Here is a 27,398-nt window from a genome sequence, read left to right on the forward strand (position 1 = left end):
TTTGATTGATTAGAAATTTGGTTTATATTGCTCTTTAGAATAAACGTACATTGTAATATGAAATTGAATAAAATTCCAAGGTTTTTAATTTCAATTTTAGAGATACGTTTAGAGAAATGGCGTCTCAGAATCGACCCCATTCCGACCGAGTTCAAAAATTGACATTTACTTGCAATGTTGATAACTTGACATTGACAAGAATGGCATGTTTATATTGTTTTTATCTCAGCCAATTTGAATTTAATGAGAAATCATTTTAATAAAATTTTATAATATTGTTTGAGTTTGCAATCTAGATGTACATAAATATCAATACTTACTAGTCAAAGGATATTGCTACAAGATCCCCATGTATTTAAGTATATTGTTATTATTTATTTTTACTGCTAAATTCCCTATAATTTTAGCGAGCGACGGCGATCGGTCACCTTTTTATCAGAATTGCTTAAAAAGTTGTTTAAAAGAGAATTGTACAGGTGGTAAGTAATACTGTGTATAAAGTAATATAAGTTTCATTAATGTAATCTAGAATTTACTAATGTTTTAACTAATATTATTTTTAATTTATTGGTGTTATATTTAATGTCAAATTAATCATACGTATTTTAAGTTTTGTTTCTCATCAATTTATGTTTATATTTATATATGAACTAGTGATAAATATTGAATAAATAATATAAAAATAGAGATAAATGAAAATACAGTATATAGTTTTATACTCAATTCTATTTTCAGATGGCCACTCATTTACAAGTGCAGCTCTTAAGCAGCAAGACTTCTGGTGTAGACTTCTTAAGTGGAGCTGCAGAGAGGAGTGTCAATATAATTGTATGTGGAAGACAGTTAATGGTTTTCAGGAGAGGGGATACAGTATTCCCAAATTTCATGGCAAGGTAATTAGTTAAATTATATCATCATCATATTTTTTTTTAATGGGTGAAAATGGTATGGTAACCCCGCCTGCGCTAACAGGATACGCTGGTGGAGCACCAGTGAAGGGTGATAGATGAGAATGAAAACAGGACAGTTAGCTCATCATGATGAATTCATCAGGAATTAACCATGTTAGTTTCCAGGGAGAACCACCAGGAAGTCGACCTCCTGGTGGTTCTCCCTGGAACTCCCTCAATAGGGAGTTTTGCCAAATAAAATTATATATTAAAAGTTAAAATTGACTTGCTGCTTAATTTATAAAACAATGTAACTGTATTTTACATTCTACAAATTTATTAAGGTATTTTCTTACTTTTTTTCAAATTGATTTTGATAATTATGTAGATACATATTATTGTTATTTAGATTTCTGATTTGCTCTATCGATACTTCCTATGCCACTTAATAACCTAACAAGGTTGACTAGGAATGTTCTATTTTAAGGATAAGTTTCCCTTTGCTCACATTATTTATAATTCTTACTATTACTGTGTCCGAGTGCAATAAAGAATATAATTGAAAAAAAAAAGGAGTATTTTAATAGTTATTGTAAAATTGTTTTTATGAGTAAGGAAACAAATGTTTTGGTACCACTTTTGAAAATTTAGCTTCAATTATAGTTATGAAGCATTTTACTCTAGCTAATTTGAATGCAAAGTGTGCACACTATTGTTAAAAGTCCCCCTTATGGTGGAGGCCTATGTATTGTATGCTTTTATTATTCACTTACAAATCTGTTATTTATAGAATTTTATAATTATTTTAAAATATTACTTTTTATTTGTTGCAGTGGCCTTTTGTAAGATTATGGGGTGTACAAGAGCCAGCATCAGCATTTGCCTCACTCCTCAATTTGGCATCTCATATTTACATGCACAATGAGATAGCCAAGCGGTTTAGTGTTAAGAATACACCACTTGTACTGTTCTGGCATGGGTTTGCGATGGTGAGTTCTTGTTATAATTTTAGTATACTTCTAGTTAATTGCTCACAGTTGATAATACACTTTGTCCTATTGGGGGTTTTGCCAATAGTTCTAAGCTTGCCAGGTGGGTTGGTAACTGCAGTTAAGCTATGCTGGTTTAATCTTTATGTGGGATGTTACTGTCCAGTCCACCGTTGACCATTAAGTTCTTTTAGTCACCTCTTACAATACCCATAGGAAAAGAAGGGGTGGCCCATTCTATGTTAGGACTATATGGCAAGTCTATCCATTGTTTACTACTAAACATAGTCATCCCCTTTATTTCGCCAAAAAGTTTGATCCAGAGCTACATACATTCAGTCACTCTATATGTTATACTCTATATTTTTATTTAAACAAATTACAATAAATTAATTGTATATTACCATCTGGATGAGTGGCGGTTCTCCACTGCATTTTTCAAGGCACTTTCTTCCATGCAAAAACACACTTTGGAATCAATTTGCAACAGCAGTATTTCTGAACTGATACAATGTAACCTTCAAGAAAAGAGCATATTCCTTTTTAAAAGGCCAGTAATACACCTGCAATAAAGTTTAGTCTCCCCTGAAAAATAATTGAAAATATAGCATATTTTGGCCATCATGTTAAGCTTGACAGAACTTTGTTTCAGTGTTCCTACTAATTCGAATGTTAACTATCAGTTTTTAGTACATGACTGCATGGCGTCATACCATTCCATGTGTGGTACTAAAAGTTTCCATTTAAAAAGATATTACAAATGAAATTTTCAGGTGTGCATGAACGCTTGGACATGGTCTACAATATTTCACACGCGGGACACACCGTTCACTGAGTTCATGGACTATGCATGTGCATTGTCTATGGTGATGAGTTTATTTGTGGCAGCAATTGTCAGGTAAATAAATATAGTATTTTTGTTTTATACGCCATATCCCACCTTTCAACCCGAAACACAGCCATGCAAACACAACTGCTTCACGGTAGAAACACGAATGGGACAGAAGTAACCAATCAATCGACCTTCGAAACATAGTTACCAAGGAGGTAATTAGTAAAAGGTTTTATTTAAATTTCGAATTGGCTTGCAAATAGAAAGCTGTTTATTGAAAAAAAACAAAGGAACATTATGGCGCGTGAAAAATTATTATTGTTCGTTATTCGTCATTGAACTTAAATAGTAAAATTGTGTTTTTGAATTTCACGCATTGTTTGAGAAAAGTACTATATAAGCCTTGGCCACAACTAGGAATTGATGGAGTCAGGTATGTGCGCCTCGTCTACGGCTCGGCCCACATTTGCACGTTCGTCCATCAATGCCTCAGTTGCTGGCCGCTGCAGTAATATATTTTCTATTGTAATTGTGTGTTTCTGGCAATAAATATTTTCTATTCTATTCTATGTATGATTTTTGTTAAGTGCGTCTCTATAGAAATTTTATATCACCCGCAGAGTGTTCCATAGAAGAAAGAAGTTTGCGATGGCGATCCTTGCGTTGCCCATCTTGTATTATGTAGAACACGTGCGCTACTTGTACTCGGGCAGGATAGACTACGATTATAATATGATGGTCAACATTTTCTTTGGTGAGAAACTTAGAACCTTTCTTTTTGAAGTCGGTTTAAAATCATCTGACCGAACAACAAATATCAGTGCCGTGGTGTCGCGGTGCCTGTTTTTTTAATGGATGATAATGGAATGGTAACCCTGCCTGCGCTATCGGTATACACTGGCGGGACATCAGCGAGGGATGATTGGTGAGGATGTAAAGGCAGGTCAGTTAGCCCATCTTGACGAATTCAACGATAAATTAGTCACGATGGTTTCCAGGGGGAACCGCGTGGGGGTCGTCCTGATAAGGTATATTGATAGCAATGATGATTTTTTCTAATAGATAATGAGGGAATAGTAAGCCCGCCTACACTATCGGTATACACTGGTGGGGCACCAGTGAGGGATGATTGGTGAAGATGTAAAGGCAGGTCCAGTTAGCCCATCGTGACGAATTAAACGATAAATTAATCACGATGGTTTCCAGAGTGAATCGCGTGAAGGTAGACCTGATAAGGTATATTAATAGCAATGGGGACTTACCTCCCCATTATTAACAATCCCTTCCTCCCCGCGGTGTCTGTTTTTTAATGGCTCCCCGGGTAGGAGTGCGCGTACGACCGGATATTAAATTACAGTTTATATACCAGTTTAATTGTTCAGCTTTTTTTACCGTAAAAAAACGCTATCGGTAACCGTCGCCTATAGACATGAGCAGTACCATGGACATAACAGAGTATACTGTTTCGCCCATGATACCCACCATGCGTTGCCATTCCTGAGGACTCAGGTGTTATTCCTCTGTACCCTGTAAATTCACGTCATATCCCACCCTTCAAACCGAAATACAGCCATGTAAACACAACTGCTTCGCGGTTGAAACACGAATGGGACAGAGGTACCCAAGCAATCGACTTTTGTACAAATATATCATTCTTTTATTGTTGGCATCCATTCGTGGCGTGTGCAGGCGTGCTGGGCTCGGCGACGTGGGTGTGCTGGGCGGGCGGGCAGCTGGCGGCGGGGCGGCGGCACGCGTGGCGCGTGGCGGCCTTCACGGCGCTGTCGGGCGCCGCGCTGGCGCTCGAGCTGCTCGACTTCGCGCCGCGCCGCGCCTGGGACGCGCACGCGCTCTGGCACCTCGCCACCGCGCCGCTGCCGCTCCTCTTCTACAGGTGCTCAGTCAGTCATGGCTGTGGCCCATCGACGTTTAGAAATCCTCGGAACGGTGAGGTCGCTCCGTGAGGCCTGTGGAGTACCCAGGAAGCTTCTGCGCTTCTGGGCGGAGCTAGGTTGGCTGTACTAGCCACGACTCACACGCACAACGGCCCAAATGAGAGGCTAAGCGCGGAAAACAGAGTCTTTCTCACACATTCAGGTGCTCAGTCATACACCAAGTTCTTACATTATATGGACACAGTGTCTCCATAGAAATACTTCGAGAAAAACGGCTCAACTTTTTCTTACAGCTTTGGGTGATAAATTGCTATGAGTGTTCTCTTTATAACTGTTATATTTATTTTGTTTTATAATTTTTGTATCTTTTTAATGGCTAAATACTCTTTTTTTTTTTTTAATAATACGTCAAGATACATTTTATACGTAAGTATATAGAACACTGATAAAAAAACAAGTCGGTTAATTTGACAATTAGCTGACAAAAAGTTAACCCGTTTTAGAGGCTCGATACTCTATCTATATAATCTAAGACTTATCTTCGAAAAAGCATAACGACGGTTTACCACTAATACTCCCTAACTGACAGTTATAAAAATTTTATCAAACACGATTGAAGGATAATACGATATTTAAGAAGATGTGACTTAATATGTATTAAATCATGCTTATGTCGCTATTAAATAAAGTTTATAAGGCATATGCAATTTCAATAGAACAACCTATTAAAGAATATGTGTTTGGTTGTTTGCAGATTTGTCATAGACGACCTCCAGTACCTGCAGAGATCCAAAATCGTTGTCAAAAACGACTTGAAGCTAACATAAACATATTAGTTCGTTTTTATCTTTTAATAATGTTAAATAATAATTTAAATAATAAATTTTTTGCTTACAATACATGACAATATTTATTCAAACCATAACAAGGATCCATCCACATTCATCCAAAAAACAAATCCACATTGATTTCTGATTCAACATTCACATTATTGTTAGTTAGTTAGAACAATACTGTTTTACAAATAAATAAATCTTGAATCTTAAATCTTGAATACATTTGGTGCATACTCAACCTTCTAATATTAACTTTTTCCATTGTTCCCCACATTGTACTCTGAGTTTATGTTTTTTCAACCATGTTAGTTCTTTCGTTGTAACTGCGTCTGCTTTTGGAGTAGTTTGTTTTAGTATAATAGTATCCTAATCTTTGGTACAAGTTTGACGGTGTGGAGAAATATTTTGGTCCATCAAAGCGGTCCTTGCCTCGAAATTTTGCCAGTACTTTGGTTGTTTGTATCGACTGATTTCCTTTGGATATATTCGTTCAGAAGAGTACTTGTGTTGCTGCTCTTGGAACACGAGTCTCTCATTCCATTGCCGTCTGTACTCCTGCTCCATACATGGCGATCTTCTCGATTTCTCTTGATTTCGGTCTCTCATTTGCCTAGAATACGATATCTTCGAAGGAGCTTTTCTATGTAATTGATTCGATAAAGGTCTTAGTCTCTCGTTTTTATAACTGTAAACTGTTTCGTATTCATCAGAGTCGTTCGCATCTGATTCTTCTCGAGGTTCATTGACATTTTGTAAGGCTTTCTCTTTCTTGTTTTTGTTCTTGAAGAGTTTCACTGATTTGAACATTTTGCTAAATAGATTCCTCTTCTCCTTTTTCTGCAAGAAAAATAAACGCTTTTCTTAAATGAAATAATATCAAAGAAATTAAAGTTAAAAGATCATTTTACCTTTGTTGTTTCTTCAGGAGGTATGTAAGTGTTCTCACTGTCTGTCTCCTCGCTAGAATTTTGTGTGCCTTCATTGCTATATATTGTATAATCGCTGGCTTTATCCTCTATTTCTTCTTCTATCATACTGTCTGCTGACCGTTGAGTACTTTTGTTTGTAGGGTATTGTTCATTTCTTTTATTGCTCAGGCGATAATCTGTATCAGTTGTGCTAACCATATGAGATTGTACGCTAGATTTCAACTTACTGTTAAATATGTTTGAAGTAAAAGGAGAATGTGTTTGTGTATCTCTTTTTGAACCAATCTTTGGAGTCGTATTTATAGCCTGACCAGACGTTTTAACTTTACAGGTCGACTTCATATCGGAATCATGTTTATTCGATATTAGTCCCTCATATTCACTTCTAGATGTATCTTTTGCTGGAATATCTATGTTTAGAGCTATTGACCTATAGATGTCTTTGATCAATTTATCGGTTTCCTTACTACGTGCATCTCTAATGGTTTCCGTGTTAGTGGATATGGTGGCGGCTTGTTTGATGGTCATCGGTTTATTGATATGTGAGCTGTTTCTGTAACAACTTGCATACATATGACGTCCTGGTGTCTGAATGAGAACTGGAAAGTTTTGCATACATTTGGCCGAGGAACATGGCAACCCGCAACAGTGGAATTGATTGGAATTCATGTGAAGTGGGCTGACGATATTGTAAGGATTCGTATTATAGGGACTGTACGTGAAACTGTGCAGCAAACTCGATCCACCCTCTACAATGTCGTAGGATGTTCCCTTTTGTATAATTGCATCCTTCTTGTTCTTTTCTACCGGCAAGTTTTTAAACTGAGCATTTGTTTTTACTTCTGTTAATACTGATTGTAGTATTGTCTTTATCTGATTCAATGTTTCTTCAGTTTTATCATCTTGTAAAGTAGAATCCATTTGCACACTATGTGTTGTAGTCGTTTGACATTTGGAGTCCTTAACATTAACTGTTAGGCATTCTGCATTTTTATATGTGAGCAAAAGTTTAGTCGACATCTGTTTTTTTGAAGCTTTTATTTTATCAAATTGTTTTACATAAACATCGCTACAGTCGACGCAACAGCTTTTAGACGTATCCATATCTTTTTGTTCATTTACTACTTTTGCTTCTTTATTACGTTTAGACATTGTCCTTTTGATTTTATCTTTTTTACCGGGGATTGAAATCAAAATTTTCTTTAGATGATTAAATTTTGTTTGAGGGGAAGTATAAAAATTGACAATAAAGGGACGTGGTTTAGTTTTTAAATGAGCAATTCCGTAGTCTCCTGAATGAAGCTTACTAGGTATATCTCTTTTTCTATGTTTAATTTTGGAAATTTCTTCTGTTGCGCTCTTCTCTTTGACTGGGATTACATCGTACAGATTAGAATCGTAATAATTACATTTATTGTTGTTGTCAATGTTTATAATATTATTGGAATTGACTTCTAGTTCTGTAGGTTTATTTTCATGATGGTCTACATTGTGGAATTCTCCATGACAGCATGAGCATACGTCAGACTCATTTCGATAGGGATTTGTGATGGTTTGATCAATGTCTTTACATATTGGAGTTGTAAATTGGCTAGTATCCGAGAATTTGTCTAATACGGGCTGTGACTGGTATTGCCTGCGCATCATGTCGACAAAGTATGATTCACTAATATCGCGCATTTTTTTTACTTTTCTCTTATGCCTAGTTCTAGTTGTCGATTTGACCTTAAAATCATAACTTTTGAAGGGCGAATCTACGGTTTGTGCGTAATATATCAGCTGTGGTTTTAAATTGTCGTTCTTTGTTTCTTTTTTCCTCTTCGCTTTTTTAAATATATTCCGTTTATTTTGAACTTTACACTTGTGATCATTTTGGTCAAGCAAGTTACTGTTATCAGTGGGCTGATAAGAACAGTTTTGGTTAGCCATTGTCATAGCAGTGCACGCAACGCTTATAGATTCTTTTGGGTTTGTTTCTGGTAAGCAATTACAGCGTGCAGTGAAATGGTTGAATTTGCACCAGTCAATTGAGTTACAGAAGTTGGGTATGGGTTGGCATACATTGACGTTAGTGGGAGACAGCTCTTCTTTCGGCGTGGATTTCGCTTCTTCTAATTCTTTCTCCAATTTAACAATCTTCTGTTGGAGATCACTGACGTCTATGGGTATACAAGATATTATTTTGACTTCTGTTTGTGACGGCGTATTTCCTGAAATATCGTTAAATTCAATTTTGTATTAAATTATTTAATAAATATTAGCTAATATTCTTAAATAAAGTGGTACCTAAATTAAAGGCTACTCTGCGAAGGAAGTTTTCGATGCCTTTAAAGCTTTGCTTACATCTACTTTGTAAATCTTCGCCACTCATGATTTGTGTGCACTGGAAATATATTTTGAAGATGTAATAATATTCTGCACAATTTATGAAGTTTCTATACATTTTATCTACATTTTTTTTTATTAATCTATCAACATTTATCAATATACAATATATAAACCTTTTACATAGTACTTTATATATATCGTTGAATGTGTTCTGTTGCAATTACTATCTATTTTATTAATAATTCGGTGCATGCTTCTTACAAACTAATAATTTAATTTTTATTTCCAAACGGTTCACATTAGTTTCCGTTAGTACAATGTCAGTATGATATAGACAAAGATGTATGTTTTCTGGTACTTTTTATTATGTATTTTGTTTATGGATTGAAAATCAAGGAGTTTTATATTTACAATCGTCCAATATTTGGCTAATCCATAGACGTAGTATAGTATACTTTAAGGATTTATTATAAAGAGGAAAGATTAGATTTTTTTATAATACTTAACCGATTTTAAAAATTTTATAAATTACAAATTCTATTAAATGTTATAAATGTGAAAGTTTGTGAAGTTTAGATATTTATTATTCAATTATACTTAAACGCCTGAAAGGATCAGAATGAAATTTGACATAAAATATGGCTTATTAGCATATATACTGATTTATGCGGATACAGTCGCGGGAAATAACTCGTACCTATAATAATATCCTTTGTAGGGTAACCCCCGGACGGGGAACTCACCAGTTAGGAGTCTTTACAGGTCCTGGGGTCAAGCCGGATATGGGTGGCTGCGTGTTTGGGCGATAATAGTTATTTACACTATATACACTGGAAGAGGGTTTCACGATGTACACGAATGCGGCTAATGACGATACCTCAGCGGAGTCTAAACTCGACGGTGGGTACGAGCGGGCGCGTGCGCATAGCGGATTATAAGGATGGGATTAACCACGACTGTTAATTGTGGGAGTCTCCAGTGTTACGATCACCAACAACGCTGTCTTGTCTTTGACTATCTTATTTATTAGGAATTAGAACTAACGGCCCGTCCCGGCGTCACGTGGGTGGACATTTTTACATTTTAAAAAAGTGCCCATTAAGGCTGTACACGCGACGGAAGCTTAAAAATGGAATAACTTCTCCTGTTTTCCCAACATTTCCCTTCACTGCTCTGCTCCTATTGATCGTAGCGTGATGAAAAGTATACTATAACCTGCCCAGGAGTACGAAGAATAATTGTACCAAGTTTCGTTTTAAACCGTCGAGTAGTTTTTGTTTCTATAACGAACATACAGACAGACAAAAATTTTACTGATTGCATTTTTGGCATCAGTATCGATCACTAAACATACCCCCTGATAGTTATTTTGGAAATATATTCCATGTACAGAATTGACCTTTCTACAGATTTATTATAAGTATAGATTAAGGTCTTACGGGTATTTATTTTTAGTTCGAACTACATTCTATAAAACAGTAAATAATGCAGTATCATTTTTTGAAACACTTGACAATATTTTAATGTCACAATAACGGACAAATAACACGCACCAAACAATTTTACACATTCCACTTCACTCTTACAATATCGTTCCGAAATCAAAAAAACATTCGAGGTCGATACATCTTGGGAGGCTCTCCAAAACTAGATTTGTCTTTACCAAGCAACGTCCGTATGATCAAATTTCTTGGGGAGAAGGGATTTCTTTTATAAAATAACTTTTTCATAATAGCGTTTCTCATATTAATATCGCCATCCGCTAATTGTTTCTGTGTTTTATGTGATAACTTTAAGGGATCATTATTAAATGGTACTGTCTGTTTGGCTTGTAAATTCTTCCAGTTAAACATTATAGGTTTTTCTTTTGCAGTCTGCGTGTAGTAGTTTTTCTGCGGGTACTCATTACTACGTGTTGTTGGTGGTTGCATTTTCTTAGTAAACTTCTTAAAGAACGACATTTTTCTCTCGCTTTGGGTGGCAATACTTTTCACTTCTATTTCTTTAAGGCACAACGGAATTTGTGGATGCACTTGATTGTAGTTATTGAAAGCATTTGGATAATGCGGAGCTATAGGTCGCTGCGGTACATGATTAGAATGTGCAGGTATATTTCCATGTTGATCTTTACGGGGACAGTGAATGTTGTAAAGATTTTGTCTTGGGCTTGGATAACCACTGTCATGGGGACTGTAACAATTAGGGTAGTTGTTGCCATGATGATGACAGTGAGAGTTCTGATGTGGCTGGTTTATCGGTGGTATTGGCGGTTGATGAAAATATTCCTGACCGTGCATCATGTAGTTGGTCAGCTCTTGTCTATAGGGAGACTTTTTCTTTACATCCACTTCAATTGTACTTTCACTCTCACTTAATTCTTCTATAACATCCTCTTTTTTCTTTTTAAAAAATCCAAATGACCGCAACACTTGTGCAAATTTGTTTCCTTTGGGCTGTAAAATATTTTTATTATAAGTACAATTAATGTTATTCTAAAGTTCAGTAAATATATTACAACATGATAATATTACCTTTTTTGTTGTGGTTGGATCACTGTTTAATTCAGTCTCGGACGCAATTTCTGTAGCTGTAGCTTCTAGACTAAGTTTTTCTAATATAGTGTCGGAGTAACTTGGGTTTCTTTGAAAGTAGGTATCTAAATGTGGGGAGACGATAGCTTCACAACTTTTTGAATAGCATTTTATTTTCGGTGTTCCAATTTTGACATCATGTTTAGATACTTTTGAGCTGCCACTGTCACTTCTAGAAGTTAATATCTTTGCTGTTGTATTTTCTTTTAGAGATTTGCCACTTCTATCATTATCATCTTTTTTACGATTATTTTCTGGATTTTGCATGACAAAATTGTAAATTTCTTTTATTAAGTGATCTGTTTCATTGTTAGTAGTATTAAATGTATTGTTTGTGGTATTCTGGTTGTTTTCATGGACTTCTTCTTTATTATGTGCACAGTTAGCACATGTATAACTTGGACTTGGCATGATATAACTACTTTGTATACAGTTCATAGGACATATTGGTAGTAGGGGGTAACAGCATGGATTAGTACTCGTAAATGCCGGTACAAAAGGTAAAGCTGGAGGTAAACTGCACGGTGGCATACTGTAATTGTTAATACCGATTTGACTATTATTGCTACCATTTATTTTACTTCTGTTTTGAAAATCACTTAAAACTTTTTCTTCAGATTTGTTACTTATCTCCGACTTACCACACTGTGATATAGTTTCTTTCTTTATTTCCTGTAAAAAGGTTTGAAGTACGTCTTTTATTTCGCATAAAGCTTTGTCTGTTTTGTCAGCAGATAAATCAGTTTCCTGTGTCTTATTTAAAGAGATGCCATTAGTTATGCAGTTATTTTGTTCATTATTAGATATTGGAGTTTGGAGACTACCATTACCTTGTGCATCATTAGATGTTGGAGTTTGCAGACTATTCATAGCGTCATTGCCTTGCTGTATTTGATGTTTGTTTTGTTGTTTCTGGATATTAATTACTGCTAAGGATCTATTACTGTCTAGTCTGTCTGGAGTATCTCCGTAATCTTGTCGTCTTCTCCTATTCTTGCGTTTGATATATGATGCTTCATCATCAACTTCCATAAAATATTGTGCCTTTAAATTTAATTGGGGTCTGTGAGTTCGTGGCGATGGAGGTACCTCCTTATAATATTGATGATAAGGTATATTAATATTCTCTGAGAATTTTCTTTTGGATTTTGGACTTGAATTTTCCTTAACCGGAATTAAATCGTAAAATCTAGAATCATTGTAATTATAATTATTAGTATGTCTTCTATGTGACTTATGTCGTGTATTTCTTTTAGAACTGTATAATCTGGTATCGCAAATACTTCTCATGTCACTAAACTCGTTCTCATGTACATATTTAGCCCGTTTGTAATCATCACAACAGCAGGAACATAACTTCGAACCTTCTAAGATATTTTCTTGAACGTGAAATTCTTGATCGCGGCAAACAGGCGCAGAAAATTGGGTAATATCTGATTCTCTTTTATCAAATATTCTCGTTGGCTTATATTGTTTTCTAATGATATCTGCTATGAAATCCTGATCAACTTCGTTAGCTATATGTTTATCTCTTTGCCTTTTTTCGTGTATAATATCTCCAGAAATGTATGTAGGTCTTTCTGGCTTGATTCTCCTGATGTGTTCCTTTATTTTTTTCGGAACGTCATGAATCACGGACTCTGAAGCTTCACGTTGTCTTCCATATTTTCTATTGTATTTTTTGTTTTGGTGCTCATTGTAAAGATATCGTTCAAATTTTGGTTCAATGAGAGAATGGTAACTACTAGTTGAGTACGCTGAGGCTACGTTTTCATAAACCGATCTTGTTTTCTGTTGAAGCATATTTAGTTGGCATTCTTTTATTACATTTGTCTTATTGGTTATTTTACTCTTGTTATTCTTTGGTTTTGATTTGTGATATTTACCATCCTCTGCTATCTTGCTTGTAATTACATCTATATTATTAAGATTATAATTATTTGGTATGCAATCACTATCATCTGACTTTCTATATTGACTTTCAGAAGTCTTATATAATATTTTAGTTTCAATTCTTTTCGATTTTCTTTCAGAAGAAGCGTCGGTTTGTTCTTGGAATGTTTCTGTCATTATATTATTATCTCTGATTTCTGGTATAGATAGATCCGATCCTTTTGTAGAATTATTTTCGACGCAAATCAGTTGCTTGCTAACTTTATTTAATTTTTGTTCTAAACCTACAATTTTGTGTTTTAAATCTGTTACGTTAATAACAATACTGGAATTTATTTTAATATTATGCTGTGACGAGTTACCTGAAATAAAAGGAGCATTATAAATCATTCAGATAACGTAAGTCGATTTATAAACTTCATTTAGATTTAAAGTTTTCTACATATTTTAAACCTTTGTTTAAATCTACTTGGAATGTTCTAGTTATTAACACTAACATCTATACATTAACATTAGGATATACAGAATACACTGTGACGTCTATTTCACCTCTCATGTGATGCCATACCATTATTACTACAATATCATCTTTTAAAAAAATATAGCCTTGCAAGCACATATATATCTCTATCACACACGTCTTCTTGCAACTGTTTGGTGGTAAAAACAGGATTAAGGTATATAGTACCCTTGTAGGTAAGGTACATAGTATACTTTCAACATCATCATCTTTATATCAGCCTTTAACTGTCCACTGCTGAACATAAGCTTTCTTCTTGGAGGGTTTTGCCAGTAATTGCTACGCTTAGCAGGCGGATTGGCAACCGCAGTCAGACTTTAGAGATGTTTTAAGAGGGACACTGCTGCCCATCGCCCGCCTTCCCTTAGTTGTCTCTTACGACACCCACGGAAAATGAACGGGTGGCCTGTTCTATGCCAGGACCACACGGCCATAGTACACTTTATACAATATCTATTAAATCCATCATGTAGGCCTATTGCTGCGGCAGCTATATATATAGATAATTAATTGAGCAGCTAGTTTTAGCAGCCAGCCGACTGTCGACCAATCCATCAACACAAGAAACATCTGGATTGAAGGTAGTCACATACATACGAGTATATGACGCTTAGCTTTATTTTGCTCTGGTTGCGGGCAATCAATTGGCTGTCATGCAATTTAATTATTCTAATAGCTGCTGCAGCCGAGAATTCGTGGCTGCTTAGTGTGCTGGTTACAATACGTCATCACGAGTTTTGTGCTGCAGCCAGAGAGCTTAGGACGCGAGTGGCTTTAGTTCTTTCAGGTAATATTTGCCTTTTACGTACCTAGAGCTCGCCATAGAAAGTTCTTTATGGCTCTGTACCGTCGTTTGGTGCGGGGAGATATGCGGCGACGCGGCGTACGCAGGGCCATCGCCAATTCTCCAGCAAACAGCAGCACCTGCTTATATTTTTTATGATATTTAAAATAGCAAACAAGTTGACAGTTCACCTGGTGCAAAGTAACCGTCGCTTTATTAGTTGATGGACATCATAGAATATATGGGTTTTTAATTTTTAGGACTTTAGGATTATATGCCGTGTAGTTTCATTATAGAATGGGCATCCCCTTCCTTTCCCGTGGATGTCGTAAGAGGCGACTAAGAGAACTTAATAGTCGAGAGATAAGTAGCAGTGTCCCTCTTACTACGGTTGCCAATCCTCCTGCCACGCTTGGCAACTATTTGTTGCGTATTACTGGCCATCATAATACGCCTTTTATATTTTTTTACTGATTTTCTATTGTCTTATGTTTTACAATTGTGTCATTCATACTCTTTATGTTATTTGCTGATGAAGACATGATAAAAGAGAACTACAATATCAAGCATTTTTTATTACCAACCCGTTTCTCTTAATGCTGGCAAATTCTTTACAAACTCTTTATTTGGGAGAGGCTTATGTTCGACAGTGGACAGTCAATCGCCGATGTTATAATACAAATGTACAGACAATTTAAGATAAAAATGCCGAATAATAATAATAATAATATTTATTTAATTGGACTACATAAGGCCCTTTTTGTTAGTTACAAATTGACATAGGTTATGTTAGTAAATGAGCGGTCATGACGCTATATAATAATATAATATTAATATATTATGCGAATAGCATTAATTACCCTGATTATATATTTTAACACAATTGTCCAAGTGCTCCATTGTGTGAAACGATTTCCATATTCTGTTGCTGAATACTTTCCGAGAAAGTTGCGCTTATAATTAATTTTATTTCATACGATAATTAATTAAATAAAATAGGCTTGACTTTTGAATTTCATTTGACAGTTGTATTTTTTTTTTCTTACGTATACGTGTGTGCCAGTTGTATAGAGAATTATGTATGTACAAATTAATTATTTGCCCGGCAAATTTTTGTTTTATTGCAAATATGCAACTAACAAATTTGTAATATATTTTTTATATTATAAAAGGAGTAACAACTTTTATATAAAAATAAAGTTAAAGATAACTTCTTTAACAATTATTTCTGTTGAAAGATACTAAAATTCGAAAATAGAATTATTTTGACATTTGCCTATCATATCGTACCTATACGTATAGATATGTCGTATAAATTTGAAATCGATTAAAAATCTTTTAAATTTGGCTTTTGTAAATCGTGTCTTAGTAGATTTCAGAATGCTATCAAAATTGTTACGGCCTGGTAACAGGTCGCATCAATGGCTTTTAGTGTATAATAAATCGCGTCTTATAGCGAGTCATCAGGTGGTTTGCATACGTCCAATTTTTGGCTTGATCCCACCAAGTCAGTATGATATGCCATTCCCTAAGAAGTTCAAGCTTGGTTATGTGATGAAAGTGTATTGGGAGACCATACCTCTATTTGTGACCACAGCGATTGCATTGGGTGTTGTTTTTATTGCTATAGTTTGGGCATGTAATCACAAGGTAAGTCACCTACCATTTACCCATTCGTGTTTCAACCGTGAAGCAGTTGTGTTTGCATGGCTGTGTTTCGGTTTGAAGGGTGGGATATGGCGTGAATTTACTGGGTACAGAGGAATAACATCTGAGTCCTCAGGAATGGCAACGCATTGGGGGTATCATGGATGAAACAGTATACTCTGTTATGTGCATGGTACTGCTCATGTGTATAGGCGACGGTTACCACTTTCCATCAGGTGGACCGTCAGCTTGTTAACCATTCTAAGTTGTATAAAAAAAATACCAATGTATCAGCGAACCTTCCTAAAAAGTTTCGTGGTAAATTCTTCGCGATTAACCAACCGACCTTACTTCATTCTATCATCCCTCATTGTCCCTCATATCCGTGGGTGTCGCAAGAGGCAACTAAGGGAGAGCGAGGGATGGGCAGCGGCGTCCCTATTAAGACATCTCTAAAGCCTAACTGCGGTTGCCAATCCGCCTGCCAACTACTGGAAAAACCTTTAAGGCTTATGTTAAGCAGTGGACAGTGATTATGATGTAGTGAAGTTTTATTTTCTACGCCAAATCATTCATCACATTAGCTACGTCGCTTCACAAAGATTGCTCAACCAATTGCCATGATATTTGTTATACACGTACTGTTTTGTACTGTTGCTACCATTTTGTCCCTTCATTGCCGTGGGTAAAAGGCGACTATAAGAACTTATTTATTATATTTATTATGCTGATTTAGGTCCTTTGCACAAACACTAGTACATTCATTTTGTTCTTTTTTTTTATATGTTTATCTTTTTTTATTCTATATTCAAAGTAAAATAGTAATGTTATTATATAATTGTATAATCTTCATTATGATGTTGTTTTGTTATATGTAACATGTATAATTTATATTATTTTTCTTAAAGAGAGATTGTATCTAATTAATGATATTATTTAAGTGAAAAGTTTGTTTAGTGTATGTGTAAATAAAATAAATAAATAAATAAAATAAATATTTGTCGAGGGATGGGCAGCAGTTTCCCTCTTAACACATCATGAAAAACTGCGGTTGCCAACTCGCCTGCTAAGCGTAGCCGCTAAAGGCAAAATCCTTACAATGATAAACTGCCATAAGGAACGGCCTTGTTCCTTATGACAGTCTATGGAGGAGATCCATGATCAGCAGTGAGCAAAGAACGGCTGATATGATGACTATAATGATGGCATACTATTTGGGATGAAGAAAGTCAAGATATCTCGGTAATGTGGACCAAGTGACGGGCAGAAGTTAGTACAGCAATATATTTCAGGTGGACGTGGTGTTCACGTCACGCAGCCGCGGCAATATCTCGCGCACAATGGACCTGCGAAACCCTTCTATACATAAAATGCTCACCATTAATCAGCGCTATGAGCCGTGGAACGAAATGCAAGATGTCCTAGACAAGATGGTTACGGCCGAAAAGAGGGCGCTGGTGCGCTCGCAGTCCTGCAATAATACGTAGGATGTGGCGTATTTTGTGAAATCTAATGAACATTTACATTAAAAACTACGTTAATGTAATTTGAAGAGAGTGTAATATCAAAGATTTCATACATTTTATTTTTTTATATTTTTACTTGATTTGTATGAAAAAGTTATATTGAGTATTTTTGAATTTATTTTTATCTCGAAATATATATCATTTTAGTAAAACCCATCATTTCATTGGATTTTATGTTTAAATATGATAGATATAGGTATTTTAGATGAAGTTTTATTTAAATAAATACACTATGGTCTTGACTTTACACTGCTGCGTCGGTCATCCTTCTTCTTTTCCCTCGTCTCTTTCTGTCACGCGGGGTAGGCTCTCGTAATCATGGCACTAACTGTTTTGCTGTTATTTGACTCTATGGGTCTGGTTTGTATACTGTTTCGCCCATGATACCCCTCATGCGTTGCCATTCCTAAGGACTCAGGTGTTATTCCTCTGTACACATTAAATTAACGCCATATCCCACCCTTCAAACCGAAACACAGCCGTGCAAACACAACTGCTTCACGGTTGAAACACGAATGGGACAGAGGTACTCAAGCAATCGACTTCTGTACAAAGTCTCCCTCTAGTTAGATATAATAAAACACTGAAATATACCGTTTCCAATATTTTTATTTTTAAATTAGTGGCAGTGAAGTTGTGTCGGGTACGTCGCTTAGTGTTACAAACATAAACCGGTCTGCCTCAGTCGTACACTGGTGTTGAAATATAAAAATAACTCTGCGATTACAGAGCGTGTAATCGAACGCGTTTTTGACAAGGTACAATCTAATAGACATGTCACCAATTGAAGTCTCTGTAATATGACATAGCAAAAATATTCCATCCAGATAATAGCCAGATCTTTACATCAGTCCGTTCAATTGGACATTTATTTTTATAACACGAGAAGGAAACCCTATTCGCCGTTTGTACCAACATAATAAAGTTCTTATTGCAACCCCCACGTTCGCCAGGCCAGGCCTACCTCCGCGCGGTTACCGCTGGAGGATTCGTCGCGATGGGCCAACTGGCCTGTTTTTGTCCTCGTCTATCAGCTCTCACTGGTGTCCCGCCAACGTTTACCGATAGCGTAGGCGGGGTGTCGTTTCGTTTTCAGCCGTTAAAAAAACCCCACGTACGTCCTAATCGAATTATGAAAATAAACATCATCAAGCATACCGTTATATAGTTTCCAGAGACTTCCATCATAGACAATAATGATTTACAGTGAAGTGATGTGCCGATGCACGATTTTACTCATTTGTGTATGTGTGTGTGTGTGTGTGTGTGTGCCTCACAGAAATCGGTCAACGCATTGTTATTATTATTAAATAGTAATATAAAAAGAATTATTAAATAAATCTCATCTGTAATATGATTATATTAATAAAAATAAATCATATTTCTAGGATTTCCTTGTGTTTTTCACCTTCTTCGGTCGGTCTAAATTCGGATTAAATATGCGATTTATTTTATTTATTTTTTTTTTATATGGTCAATATTTCAAAAGGTATAAAATGGCGGACTTAACGTTAAATAGCATTCTCGCCCATTCAACCTTTGGAAAAATACAAATATAATTTCTTGTTAAACTTATGTTCATTTTATAATCGATGTCTAAATACATATGTAATGGCAAGTTAATGATTTTGACGTTTTCGTCAATTGCTTCGACTTCATCTGGAAGTCTTCTTCAGAGGGCGTTTAGAGCATCACAAAGTTTCGAGACGCTGTGTCGCAAAGTGTTAAACGCTCGACAAAAACACAGTGAGTTAAAAAATTTCCAATATGTATATATAGACATACAAATATAATTATGTAGTGAAAACACTAGGCGTCATGTCGTATAGGGAGATAAAGGATATGGCCTGGGATAGAGCTGGCTGGAGGAAGATGCATGAATTAGTTGCATCGACAAGAGGAAACTCTTAAATGGAAAGAGAGAGTGAAAAATTTTGAAGGTTGTTGTGGACAAACAGTGACAGATATTGACTCACAAATTTTTTTTTTTTACAATGGCGGACTTATACCAGTTGGTATAAGTCCGCCATTGTAAAAAAAAAATTATATAACATATATAAAACATACGATTATTGTTTTGCCATAGCTACTTAAATATAGAAATTTTATCAATTTATTCTTGTAACTTGTCATATATGGGGATTGTTTTAACCCTTAGTATACTATAAAAAAGACGAGGCTATTAAGATATTGGGAATATTAAGTAAGGTTGAATGATTTCTGTGTAGGCAACTCACATTAACTAAGTAATATAGGTACTTAATATTTTTATTGGCACTCCAATATAACTTTTATTATGTATCTCATAAAATTTATAGTTTATTTTGACTGCGTACCTCGAAAAGCAATAACGAAGGTTCTACACTACAGAGTAATTTCTTTTCGCTAAGCCGTTTTTCAAATTTTATATTCACGGGGAAAATAAAGGAAAAATATAGCATGCTGTTATTTTTTGCATAGCTTATTTGTGAAAGAAATAAAGTTGGTATAATAAGAAACAAGATATGAATTAAGACAGATGACGCAAGTAGGTAATAATAGAGTATTATCTGTCTACATTACCTCCTGTACCTAATCTTGTAAAAACTATTTCAGTAAACCCTTTTGAAAATACCGTTTGTAATACTTTAAAGATTTTAAAAATACTTTAAACTTTTTGTCAATACTTTAAAGTCTAAAGTGCTTCAAAATTTTTTCGACGTAGGTACATTTTATGTAGAAAGTCTATGAGAAACTAAACTAAATTTAGTTGGTGTTCGTTAGATGTCATTGAGGGCTTAAAATCAAAGTTCCTACATACACTTGCGACATTTGTCAAATTCATATCCGGAGGTAAGCGAGTTCAAATTTTTTGTTTATATTTTTTTCTAAATACAAACACTTTAATTTATTTCTCTCTAAAATAGACTTGTATAGGTACTGTTTATATCATTTTACTTTAGACATCTTAATGTTTATTACAGAACTGTGTTTCATAAAACAATCAACTTTAACTACAGCAAAATGTTGTTACAGAAAAATATTGATTTAAAAATTAAACCCATTATGATAAAATTTCTATGGCACCAATTTAATTAAAAAAAAAAAATCTAATCGGGTTACAACTGACGGAGTTACGATGTTAAAAACCATAAACCTCTTTCTTTTTAATGTCGATCAAAAATATGTAGGTAGATTTATAATGACAATAATTCTATATTAATTGTTTAGAAGTACATAATAAAAGTTATATATTGTTGTACATAAGTATATAAAACGATTTGGCACATAATATTAAAATTAAATTGCATCCTAGGTGCTATTACACTGTATCGGTTATGATATTTCATCTAACATTCAATATTTTACGTATTTTGTTGTTGCACATGCGCTGTGAATTATGAAACGAAACCACTATAAAAACGATAGGTACTCCAAAACACAAGTTACCATCGAGAAAACTGTATCGTTTACCATACATCGTAATTAGAGAATACAATCCCGAGATCACGAATGACACAAGGCAAGTGGCTGATACATATGCAGCTATAATAATTATATAGAAATTTATTATATAAATTACAAGGAATAAATAAAAATAATTTTTGTATGACCACAGACGCCAAAAACTACCATTTCAATTTTCTACCAAAAGTTTTTGGTAGAAAATTGAAATAAGAATAAGATTAAAATCTTGTATTAAAATTGATTATTGATGACAATTTTATTTTTTTTAGTTTATGGTCATTGAATTTTTTTTTAATTATTTGTTTTAATTTATATAATAAATTTATATATGATTATTATAGCTGTATATGTAACGACCCGTGGCCTATGTCATTCGGGATGCCGGGATTGTATTTTCTAATCGTAATAGATACCTAAACGTTATGTATTTAATATCGATAATGCACCTACGAGCAATGACATTGTAACGAGGCGACTAGTATCTTAGCAAAAATTGAACTTTTCGATAAACTCGACGGATGGAAGTGTACGAAGACATTATGGTACTTACCCGTTGAAATGTCATTGCCGCATGTAGGCGACATGTTCAACTGTTCAATATTGTTACCGCTGCGTTCAACAGTAGACGGCGTTACCTAACATTATTTCAGTCGCGTACACATACACGGCGCACCACGAAGCAAACATTGCTCTCGGGGCGTCACTGTTGACTGGCCGGTGCAACAATATTTACCACTGTACTCCGCGGCCGATAGATTCAAATAACGCTGACCTCACACACATCCACATAGACATAAACACCATAGAAAATAGTACAAGTCGTGTACCGATAAGTGACTTGCGTACAGTTTATATATTAGGTAAACATGTGTACTTATTGTTTGTCACGCGCCCGCATGTCAGCTCCCTTGAATCTGTCAGCCGCGCGCGATACACTCGCGGGCCTTAACCGCACGGCCACGAACCATTTTTTTTTTTTACTATTTACCTCATTATTACTCCTATACACATAAAAATATTAAAACGGAACGCTTTAACTAGATATTATTATAATGTGCGTAACGGTCCGTAACACCATAGACTCACCATTAGCTGTACAAACGAATTACGAAAACTTTTAAATCGAAGGAACGGAAATTTCCATAGCTACTAAAATAGCACAAGAGTGACTTCACGTTAAGTTTACAACATACGTCTAATTTATTGGCAATCCTAGGTATTAATACAGGCGTACAGCACTGAAGGATTTTAATGTTTTTTTTTTTATTTATTTAATTATTAAATTGAATAAAAATTTTGTTGTTAACATTTTGTTGTTATCTGAATAGTAAATAGAACAGCCCTACTCTATGATACAGTAGCCTGCAATAAAAGATTACAATTTGTTTTCATTAGCTTAGAAATATCGCTAAAATCCAAGATTTTTTTATTAACAAAAGAAATTATTGTATCGTTCTGAAGTCACTAATGTGGTAAGAAAAATTACAAAGGGTTGTTATTTAAATTCGTTCCTGCGAATTACTTTTTCACAACTTCTGTCCATAAAGTCATGCAGGTAAACACATCTCTGGTATTACGAGGCGGCCTGACCGTTCAGTCGGACCACTCTCTTATTTGGATCAAGAGTAAAGAAATTTTTATAGCTAATATTAATAGCGACAATTTAAGAACCGACCTTTAGAACAAGTCACAATATCAAACCTTAGAACCGAGGTTCCATCAATATAAAATGCTATGAAAAACATCAAAAATACAATGCATACCGGTTCATGAAAACGAAGCGACTCTAAAGTTTTGCATTAACCTAACATTCGTATAGCTCGTGACGTGTTTGCTAAAAACTTAACAGAAAAAACTCTTACACGTAGATAATATATTGTATTTTTTAACTAGAACAAGGGTAATCGAGATGTTAACTTGTAAACAATATGAATATTTGACTACAATTAAATATGAGGTAGTACAGTTGAAATTTTCATGAACCGTTGTGAACATATGAGAAATTATAAACGATAGACAAGCAAAACATACAAATATATATATATATATATATATATATATATATATATATATAAGTACTTAGTTACGTAATGCAAGTACACCAAAAGTATTTCACCAAACACATTCGACCATAGACACAAACGAGTCACGCCATGCGCCACCAATGAACGAACGCGCGAACCACCAACCAAACTGAACATGACCTTGCCACTGACAGGTGACCGGTGCTGGTAATCACGTATTCAATAATAATTTAATAATAATAATAATAATAGTTAATATTACACCTTAAATAACTTTACAATTTTATGAAACCCCCGCGGGGATGTAAAACTTATTAGACTTCATTTATATAATACATTAGTGTGTGAACCGCTCACATATCGGTACTATACAAAAATTAAAAATCATTATACAATAATACTACACGTAGTACGATATAGCTAATAAATACAAGAATCAACTTACAACTACCAATACCCCATTTGGCACGATGACACGATGCGCTGACGGTATATTCGTATTTTAGTTACAACCTCTTTTATAACATTCAATTTATTAATTAATATAATTTAATATATCTATTATATAAATGTTATGTGCTCTCTCTGAAACATCGTCTTGTGTTTTGGTACTATTATCTCCTGGCGAGCGGCGAGCGGTCGGCACACAGGAATGAACGAATCTCGGTGATGGTTTTCGCAGGAAACTCTTTGGCGCTAGTAGAGTGTATGCAATTTGGCGCAATCTTGTAGTCGCATCATCGGTTGTTACAAGGGCTCTTATTATGGGTACAATATTAGCGCACATGTACCGAGCAGCTCGCTAGGACCCTGTTCAGCAGCTCTACAACTCTCGGACATACCGTTAGATTAGTCAATCACAACAGCTTTCAAAGTTATTCGCTTTCCGCGTCACTCATGCAACTCCTCACGGGTACGTACGAGTACAAATGAATATATTATGTACGAACAAAATTATTTGACATCGTCAGTTATAATTAGGTATGTACTTATGCCGAATACCACGTGTATAATATTAGACAGTAAAACATTTTATATATTTATTGTATTTTTGGAGTCTTACTCACAGTATTTTGTGGTGTTATTAGATTCTATACAACTGCAACGGGACGAAATGATCCGTTTTGCAGCCGCAGAAATTACGTAAAGAGAAACGATCTCCTCCCAAAACATTAGGCCAACACGTACAAGAATAAATAATGCAGCCGCAATGTGAAGATAATCTTAATAAAACCGTCAAGGAAGCGTGCAGGAGGGCCAGAGAACAGTGTGCACGCTGCTGGCTTCGCCCACCGCCGGCGGTGGGCGGGCCCGCAGCGGCCGGCGGCCCCCCTTGACTGTTATATTGTAAAACGTCGCTAACACGTGTATAATTTATTATTTACCTAAGAACATTGACGATCTCGATGATAAATATTTGTGCTGTTGTTGTTTCCGGTGTCATCGGGTAGTATATAACATACAGTACGCTACAGTGTGCGCTATCGTCGGGCGTAGTCACGGGGACTCGGTACTGGACCACCGGGTCGTACACTTAAGTAATCACCTTAGAAATCGATAGGAAGTCAGTTTTACTTACAATAATTCCGCTATTTATTAACTAGGGTTTCGCGGCGCGCCTCGCATCGCGAATTGACGTGTCGGGTCGACGGCGCGAGGCGGGACCGCAATAAATTTCATATATAAGTCTCTAATCGTTCACTGTGATGTGACATCCATTCTGAGCTCCTCACTGACGTTTTATCCATCCGGCTTTATCTCCATCGTGCACTAAATAAGGAAATAGGCCGATCTCTGATTGAGCGCTGACGCAGGCAGTGCCAGCAAAACGCGTAGAGATCGATGCGATTATTCTACGTATCGGTGCGAGATCACTACACATCCCCCGCGAACGGTTGTATCCATCAAGCATTCTTTTCATTACTCCTTCTGCATTCTCTCGGACTCGACGAAACTGCGGCTCGGGTCCACGCTCAGAGCGGGTGCTCGCGCGACCCCGGCTTCGGATCGGTCAATAAGATATCGTGTATCTGGCTGACTCTCGTTAGATTAGTATTGCTTAGATCCGAGTCAGTTATCGTGTGGGGTACACGCGATAGAGTGCGGTGCGGTGCGGTGCGGGTGCGACGCGAACGCAGCGCCCGGCGGCTCAACGCGCGGCGATGCGGCACAGGGCGTGTCGCACTGCAGCGGCGGCGGCGGGCACTGCGGCGCCGCACAGGCCCGATCAGAGTCTGTCTTCTTCCTCTTCTTCTTCACCCTCGTCACCGGCCTCCTCGTTTTCCTCCCTGTAGCCAGGGTGTTCGCTGATTGCGTAATAGTTCCCGTTGTAAATAACGCCGAGCTCCCGAAGCGCATCGCCTCTTATCGTCGCTTTAATCGTCCAGTTGTAGCAGTCGTCCGATTCCGACTCGCGGTCTAGCCGCTCCACGTCGAGAATCTTTGAGCTTAGTCTCTCCAAGATTATGCCGATATCTTTGATTGTAAGGTGTCGCTTCTGGTCTACGCTCAGCTGGTCTATTAGGAGAAGAAATTTTTCTGACGTGACCGCCTCGTCTTCTACTAGCGTGTTTTCGGTCTCACTCTCAGAAGAGTCGCGGTCGCCACGTCGCGCCGACTCTGCATCGAGAAAGCGCACGTGGCCCTTAGGGCGACCTTGGGGAGAAGCACGCGGCTGGGCATCTTGAATGGGAGAGGTAGCGACGCTCTTGTGAACAGCGATTCGTCGACCCTCTTCGTGTAGCGCACAACAATGGAAGTCGCATTCATCGGGCGGCGGGCGAGAAGGCGGTGCGGGGGCGGGAGATGCGGCGCCGGCGCGACACTCTGCGGTGTGTACATGCACCGGGCCAGGCGGATGCTCGAGCGAGCCAGATGCGCGCGATAGGCGCCCCCTGGGCGCAGGCCCGGGCTCGTCGTGGTTGACTACGGTGATGTGTGGTGGTGGCGGCTGTGGCCGGTCCAGCGAGGTCTGGATCACGAGAGACGGCCGCCGGTCGGGCTTGGCCTGCCGGGAAGGCGAACGCGCTGCTGGCGACGCCTGCGGCCGCTGGTCCCAGTGCAGCACCACCGTGACGCGCCCTTTGTTGTCCATGATCTTCCATGAAGGCGTTTCATCGTGCAGTTCGAGTGCATGGATCGTCTCGCATACTATTTTCGGGATTGCCGATATAGCTGTAAACAATCAAGGACATGCATTGAATATGTATAGACGTTACAAATAGATAAAGAAATAAAATGAAATTAATTTATTTTGCTAGAATGTAAGTAGTTTTAGATGAAAGAGGTTTACAATTCCCGTATACATTATAGGTATTGTCATATTCCATCGAGTAGGTCGTCAGCTTTTTTATCGTTATAAATCATACGTAAAATTAAAACTTCAAAATCAATTAGTGCGTACCAGCTTTGATGACGTCGACACCCGTGGGGTACCATCTCTCGCCCTGCCGCAGCAACAGGAGCACAGTATTGGGTGGAAGCGTCCGCCAATAGTCGCCGTCTTCCACCTGCGTGCCGTCACTCTCGAGCACCAGCCGCACCGGCTCGCTCGCCGCTACTGACAACTTCTCCTTGCCTGTCACGTACAACATATTTTATTAGTTATATTGAAATAAATCGAATATTATTGGAATATTTAAAATTACTTTTTAGGGAGCGTCTGCCCTCTTAAAAAGCACATCATTTTTTTTTGTTTTTTTTTTTTAACAACATCATGGCAAACCATCGTGCTGCTCAACTCACATCATATTGTACAAAAGTCGATTGCTTGGGTACCTCTGTCTCATTCGTGTTTCAACCGTGAAGCAGTTGTGTTTGCATGGTTGTGTTTCGGTTTGAAGGGTGGAATATGGCGTGAAATTACTGGGTACAGAGGAATAACACCAGAGTCCTCAGGAATGGCAACGCATGGGGGGTATCATGGGCGAAACAGTATACTCTGTTATGTCTATGATACTGCTCATGTCTATAGGCGACGGTTACCACTTTCCATCAGGTGGGCCGTCAGCTTGTTTGCCATTCTAAGTTGTATAAAAAAAAACAGACTGTATAAAGCTACCTACAAGAGTTGGCTACTGTCTTAATAATAGTGCTTGTATAGTTTTGTTTAGGCTTCAAGGGTGAAAAATAGCAGTGATATAACTGAACGGAGATATAGTACCTTAGTTGTCTGCTTCTATAGACAAGTGGCATGCGATTCTATTTATAAATATGTTAACAACACTATATATTATGCATGAGTTAGAGTGAGATAGCAATGTCTGGC

The 27,398-nt window shown here is 36.8% G+C and overlaps 5 protein-coding genes across 9 annotated transcripts in view; 2 read left to right on the forward strand and 3 right to left on the reverse strand.

Moving 5' to 3' along the window:
• Positions 1–186: 186 nt before the first annotated feature.
• On the forward strand, positions 187–5,505 carry LOC113520124 (post-GPI attachment to proteins factor 3). Of its 2 annotated transcripts, none has more exons than XM_052900477.1 (7): positions 187–479; positions 736–893; positions 1,724–1,879; positions 2,653–2,777; positions 3,332–3,465; positions 4,401–4,658; positions 5,361–5,505. In XM_052900477.1, exons 1-7 carry the CDS (start codon positions 350–352, stop codon positions 5,369–5,371), a joined length of 972 nt encoding a protein of 323 aa, XP_052756437.1. In that variant the 5' UTR covers positions 187–349; the 3' UTR covers positions 5,372–5,505. The 2 variants fall into 2 exon arrangements, with proteins under 2 accessions (XP_052756437.1, XP_052756397.1); XM_052900437.1 differs by having other exon boundaries at positions 4,401–4,605.
• Positions 5,506–5,634: 129 nt separating this feature from the next.
• LOC113510903 (uncharacterized) lies at positions 5,635–8,742 on the reverse strand. Its single transcript, XM_031912423.2, is given in 3 exon segments — positions 5,635–6,279; positions 6,351–8,581; positions 8,658–8,742. Coding segments are annotated over 3 exon segments (2,919 nt in total). The 3' UTR covers positions 5,635–5,676.
• Positions 8,743–10,189: 1,447 nt separating this feature from the next.
• Positions 10,190–15,477, reverse strand: LOC113510901 (uncharacterized). The gene is made up of 4 exons (XM_026894447.3): positions 15,348–15,477; positions 14,513–14,627; positions 11,231–13,545; positions 10,190–11,152 (listed from the first exon to the last, which is right to left on the reverse strand). The coding sequence occupies exons 2-4, from the start codon at positions 14,598–14,600 to the stop codon at positions 10,301–10,303; spliced, it is 3,255 nt and encodes a 1,084-aa protein (XP_026750248.2). The 5' UTR covers positions 14,601–14,627; positions 15,348–15,477; the 3' UTR covers positions 10,190–10,300.
• A 295-nt stretch (positions 15,478–15,772) lies between these two features.
• LOC113510902 (uncharacterized) lies at positions 15,773–17,807 on the forward strand. The gene is made up of 2 exons (XM_031912424.2): positions 15,773–16,137; positions 17,427–17,807. The coding sequence occupies exons 1-2, from the start codon at positions 15,868–15,870 to the stop codon at positions 17,619–17,621; spliced, it is 465 nt and encodes a 154-aa protein (XP_031768284.2). The 5' UTR covers positions 15,773–15,867; the 3' UTR covers positions 17,622–17,807.
• Positions 17,808–18,249: 442 nt separating this feature from the next.
• The window catches only part of LOC113514705 (uncharacterized), a 32,817-nt gene continuing 23,668 nt past the window's right edge, over positions 18,250–27,398 (reverse strand). For all 4 annotated transcript variants that reach the window (XM_052898618.1, XM_031912538.2, XM_031912539.2 and 1 more), the window contains 2 exons: positions 26,535–26,708; positions 18,250–26,305 (listed from right to left, as the gene is read on the reverse strand). In XM_052898618.1, coding sequence (XP_052754578.1) covers positions 25,359–26,305; positions 26,535–26,708 — 1,121 coding nt within the window. In that variant the 3' untranslated portion in view covers positions 18,250–25,358. The remainder of the gene's footprint in view (positions 26,306–26,534; positions 26,709–27,398) is intronic.

This window comes from Galleria mellonella, unplaced genomic scaffold, assembly GCF_026898425.1.
Source record: "Galleria mellonella isolate WM207_F2 unplaced genomic scaffold, CSIRO_AGI_GalMel_v1 utg103, whole genome shotgun sequence".
NCBI lineage: Eukaryota > Metazoa > Arthropoda > Insecta > Lepidoptera > Pyralidae > Galleria > Galleria mellonella.